At 40.4% G+C, this 5,934-nt stretch overlaps 1 protein-coding gene across 1 annotated transcript in view; it reads left to right on the top strand.

Moving 5' to 3' along the window:
- Positions 1 to 4,410, top strand: part of spata20 (spermatogenesis associated 20) — a 13,407-nt gene extending 8,997 nt beyond the window's left edge. Inside the window, 1 exon segment of the mRNA XM_079658440.1 lies at positions 3,910 to 4,410. Coding sequence (XP_079514566.1) covers positions 3,910 to 4,146 — 237 coding nt within the window. The 3' untranslated portion in view covers positions 4,147 to 4,410.
- Positions 4,411 to 5,934: the final 1,524 nt, after the last annotated feature.

Here is a 5,934-nt window from a genome sequence, read left to right as displayed (position 1 = left end):
AGTGGCGTCAAGTTAAAAACTGTTAAGGACATCAAAGTTGACGTATGAGTGGACGGGACATATTTAAAGTACATGTCTTCAGAAGTAAAATGATGTGTCTGGGGGTATTTTTATAAATAAAGTAGATATTTTGCCTGCAGCAGATTAGATTGTACACATACGTTTTTTTTTATAAACTTGGCTGGATATACCCTCGTTGTAAAGGGTTGATAACATGGATAATTTTCTGTCATATTTCCTTATCCATTTTCCCAGCATGCATTTCATTTCCAGTCTACAAAAAGGCATTCACTTCTTGGAAATGGGTCCATGTTCTTATCTCTGTGAGGTGTTTACGCCACAGTGCATTTGCTGATATCAGAGCTTATGGATATACAGTAGTAGTATCTGTAGTAGTTTTAGTATCTGCATCCAGATACTCCAAAAAATATATATAATTCAGCTGAACCGTTACCGTAATTAAAGTCTAAAAGTCGTTTTCGGGGTTTAATTGTCCCTTTCCTGTAGTGTGTTTGTGTGCATGTAAATAGTCTGCAAAGGTTAAAATCCAGAGGGCGTTTCTCTTTCACAAAACTCTAGGGAATAAAGGAAGTAACAAAAAGCCTGAATAAATAGCCTGGGGTAAAAGAAGGTGAGACAATGAACTTTTTAAACAAAGATGTTGTTTATTAACTGTGGAATAAAACGGGCTCACAAGCCAATTAACAACCGCAAGAAAAATGTATTGAAATGACAGGAAGTGGCACCTGTTCAGGGAGATACTACAACATATAGCAAGTCAGGGACACACACTTGGTGGAAATCCTTTTCTAGTTTGGTTTCCACTTCTTCTTCTTCACCTCTTTTGAAATGTCTTCTGCCAACTTTCCTCACACCCTTTGGCTCTTCCTCCTCCTCCTCTTCCTCCTCCTCCACTTCCTCCTCCTCCACTTCCTTATGAATATTAGTAAGTGAGTAAATGATGGTGTGTGTGTGTGTGTGTGTGTGTGTGTGTGTGTGTGTGTGTGTGTGTGTGTGTGTGTGTGTGTGTGTGTGTGTGTGTGTGTGTGTGTGTGTGTGTGTGTGTGTGTGTGTGTGTGTGTGTGTGTGTGTGTGTGTGTGTGTGTGGGGGTGTGTGTGTGTGTGTGTGTGTGTGTGTGTGAGACAGGGGTGGAGGAAGTAAATCCCCTTGCGCTTGGCTGCACTCGGCACTATTTGCAGCCACCGTCATCGCTCTTCCTCAGGTGTTGCGGCGGCTCTCCAGAGTGTGTGTGTGTGTGTGTGTGTGTGTTTCAGTGTGTGTACATGCTGTCTTTTGGTTTGCTTGGAGCAGTGTGTTTGTTTATTGTTTGCTGCACAATAAAAACAATACACAAACATGATGGATAACACATTCCACAGAGTGCAGGAAGAGGCAGGAGAACCTTCCACCTTAAAAAAAAAAAACAGTAATAAGAAAAAAAAGCCAATGTCATTTTGAGAAGTGTGTGTGTGTGTTATTTTCAGCTCAGGTGCTGCATGTTCTTTGAACGTCTCAACTGTTTTTGGCAGAACGGGAGAAGAAGAGTGGGAGGAAGCTGTCAGTTTAGGGACATTTAACATTGTGTGTGTGTGTGTGTGTGTGTGTGTGTGTGTGTGTGTGTGTGTGTGTGTGTGTGTGTGTGTGTGTGTGTGTGTGTGTGTGTGTGTGTGTGTGTGTGTGTGTGTGTGTGTGTGTGTGTGTGTGTGTGTGTGTGTGTGTGTGTGTGTGTGTGTGTGTGTGTGTGTGTGTGTGTGTGTGTGTGTGTTACATGGATGCCACATGGATGCCCAGTGTATGAAGGGATTAACCCTGTGGGAGTTTGACTGTGCTCTCATGTGTAGCCAATTGTGCTGTCTACTGAAACACACACACACACACACACACACACACACACACAGACACATTTTGCAGACTACACACTTTGCATTCGCTTCATCACATTCACAGTTCTTGCGTACACATTCACACCTAATTTGTCCCTCTCTGTTGCTCTCTTTCTTCATCACTCCTACACACACACACACACACACACAAACACACACACACACACACACACACACTGTCAGGTCCTCAGGGCAGTGTGAAGATGGTGTTGTTGTGACACAGTGTGACCTTTCAGTTGGATGTCTTCAGGTACGTGAAGCTGACAGCCGTTAAAAAAAAAACGATTTGTACGGAGAGGGAAAATGTTTCGTATTTTAGCGGGGGGGAAATCCTCCTGTTGTCTCCATGGCAACGGTCTGCATGCTAGTGTGTATGTGTGTTAAACCCTCTACACTTTAAAGTGATCCATAGTTTCCTGTTTTACATGTGACAGAAATCTGAGAAAATAAGTCAAATTCTGAGAAAAAAAGTCAAAATTTGAGAAAAATATCAAATTCTGAGTAAAAAGTAAAAGATTCTGGGAAAATATCATATTTTGAAGAAAAAAATCAGATTTTGAGGGGAAAAAATCACATTCTGGGAAAAATGTCAAACAGTTCTGCATGATGAATGCTGGCAGAGGAGGAGACTGCTCTAGGATTCTATACGTTGTGAAAATCCTGAATGTCCTCTTCCAGCATGAGAGTAACATGATATCAAAGGTATCAACTGTAGCTGTGAACATGACAGGATGTGTGATTACCTAGAAGAGCATCAGGACTGTTTGAGGCATATGATAGCTATGTGATTAACATGATGATTCAGCCTCTATGGAGAGAGACATGTGACAAGCATGCTCATTTCTGACGTGGAGCTAATCTGAAGTAAACATTGAATACTGCTTTCTATTCCTCCATGTTGTGACTGTGGAACTCCCTCTCTTGGATATCAGCATGTGAAGGACACTGTTCAGGAACTAGTTGATGCTCTGTATGTGATGACTCCTTCCATTCTGGAGAGGATCACAGATACATGGATCCTGAGGTTCAAGCTCAAGCCGGGGACCAGGGAGATTTAACATTTTGAAGTATTCAGAAAAAGTGAGAATTTTGAGATTTTGAGAAAAAGTGAGATTTTTGAGATTCTTTGAAATAATTCTGAATATTTGAGATATTGCGAAAAAAATCGGGATTTTGAGAGAAAGTCAAGATTTTGAGAAAAAGTCTGAATTTTGAGATTTTTGAGAAAAATACATAATTTTGAGAAAATGACATCATTTTGAGAGGATAATAAATACATGGATCCTGAAATTGAAGCTCAATCCGGTGACCAGTGATTATCAAAAATGTTAAGTATTCAGAAAAAGTCATACTTTTGAGAAAAAGTGAGAATTTTTAGAAAGTAAGAATTTAGAGATTTTGAGAAAAAAGTGAGAATTTAGAGATTTTTTTTGAAAAAGTGAGCATTTTGAGATATTGAGAAAAGTCCAAATTTTGAGACAAAGTTATAGTTTTTGGAAAGTCAGAATTTTAAGATTTTGAGAGAAAGTGATAATTTTTAGATTTTTTGAAAAAAGTGAGAATTTTTAGATTTTGAGAGAAAGTCAGAATTTTGAGAAAAAGTTGAGAAAAGCCAACATTTTTAGAAACAACTCAGTATTTTGTACCTGACAACTGGTATTCCTCCATCTTGTGACTGTGGAACTCCCTCTCTTGGATATCAGCATGTGAAGGACACTGTTCAGGAACTAGTTGATGCTCTGTATGTGATGACTACTTCCATTCTGGAGAGGATCACAGATACATGGATCCTGAGATTGAAGCTCAAGCCGGGGACCAGGGAGATTTTCCTAACGCAGTCTGAGTCTGGAAAGCAGGAGCAAGTCCTTTTTTACACACCTGGTGCCTGGAGATTGTTTGTCACTATGTTCTGGAAGTACACAAAGGAGTACAGTGGAGGCTGTTCAGTGTGGGATTTTAGCCTTTGCAGACCATTGACATGCACTGAAACATCTGTCTTGTTAAACTAACCCATTTGTCTTGCCTCTCTTCCTCCTGTCGACCCCCTCCTCTTCCTCTCTCCTGCAGGTGTTGATGCTAATCGATGGCGATGCAGACAGTTACCTGTGCCAGCGTCTTCCTCACCTTTCCTCCATGTCACAGCAGGGGGGCGTCGCCACAGCTTACGTCTGCCAAAACTTCACCTGCTCCCCCCCCGTCACAGACCCACAGGAGCTGCGCCGGCTGCTGCTGGACGGCAACACGGAGATACTGGCAGAATAAAGACCGACGGAGATTTAAGAAGAGGAATACTGTCTTCATAGCCCTGGCTTAGCGTAGATCAGATGTGTTGGCTGGAGGAAGACCCTCCCTCGCACTCGGAGAGCGCTATAAAAATCCAATGTATTATTCTTATTTTCATCTGAAGGTATTGCGTGGTGCAGGGATGATGTATTTTTTAATGCTAAATTGTAAATTGGATTATTGCAGAAAATAACCTTAAACGTTTATTATACGTATTAAATTAAATGACTGGTGTTTTTTAAATCTCTTCAGCTTGTGTTAACCACACACCTTCTTTCAGCAACCAAAAACACATTCAGAAAACCATAGACTATCAGGACCCACCGTGACACGGGTGTCACTTAACTGTAAATGTTCTGGAAAGTTCCTTATATAGCTTTAACCTTGTTTTTATCTCGTCCCTGAGTGACACACACACTGAACAGTCTGGTGGGTCATGGTCCAGGTCATGTGACTTTGTGTTCCCATGACAACATGTCCAAGATGTCCATGTGTCAGACGTGACATAACGATAACATTCGAGCCATTTAAGAATTAAAATGCTTACACAACATAATCCTTTATTACATTGAACCTGTTGTGGAAACACTTCTTGATCAAATTGATATGAAACAAATGAGACAAACATCGCTGTGACACTGGTGTACCCAAAGTGACACATATGCACAATTAGAAATACAATTTTGATCTGCTCAGTTAACTTAGCTGATTCAATTATATTTAGTTAATATATTCTTTATTCTTCAATTCAAAGAATGTATAAACGAATTTAAACCAGAAAATCATCCTCGTTAATGAAGTTATATATAAGAGTTACTTTACCATTAAAGCCCGATGTGACATATATGTCACATTTCATATATCTGACACTAGGGGGGGATACTTGTCAGAAATGTGTTCTAGGTGGTCTATTTAGTCTAAATGATGTTCCCCTTAATTTCCCCAAAAGTAGAAATGGCTCCGGGTTCTTATGGGTTAATACGAGGGAACCCAAAGGTGAAGAGCACTGCAGTCTTCATAGACCTGGCTTAGCTCATATCAGATACAGATCAAATGCATGTTAGGGTATAGAGTGCTGCAGGGAGGATGACCCACATGTTAGCCTTGCAAGGGTTCAACATAAAGCAATTGTTAATTGGAATTTTGGATTATTGCGGAAAATAACCTTAAACGTTCATTATACTTATTAAATTCAATTACTGACGTATTTTAAATCTGTTCAGCTTGTGTTAACCACAGACCTGTTTCAGTAACCAAACACACATTCAGAAAACCATTGACTTTAAGACGAGGGGACCCAAAAGTGCTAAAAGGATGATTTGCCCCTCGGATGTCTAAAAAGATTATTTGTTCTATTACCGTGTTTGACAAGGCGCTCCAAAAGTACACATTTAAATGTCTTCAGCTCGTGTTAACTACAGACCATTGACTTCAAGAAAAGGGGTACAGGAACTGCTCAAATTCTGACTCACTTCTGGGTTTAAAGACTCATCCCTGCACCTCTGGTTTCACTCCCATAAGGTGACGGGGCTTCCTTTATGCCAAGCCGTATCGTTCGTTAGCATCACCAGCTAATACCTCACAGATCAACTCCCGTTTCTTTTAGCAGGCTTTCAGAGACAGTTGAGCCATACTGCCTTCAGGAAATGTCCTTTAAAATAAAAGCAGCAGCAGCAGCAGTGGCATCTCTCAGAAAAATATGTTGTACAAAATGTCCTCGCTTTGCTCTTAAAACATAAGGAAACTAAAGACTCTTAATGGACACTT

This window comes from Notothenia rossii (genome assembly GCF_949606895.1).
Source record: "Notothenia rossii genome assembly, chromosome: 11".
NCBI lineage: Eukaryota > Metazoa > Chordata > Actinopteri > Perciformes > Nototheniidae > Notothenia > Notothenia rossii.
The sequence above is the reverse complement of the archived record's forward strand: the minus strand, read 5'-3'. Positions and strand labels throughout refer to the sequence as shown.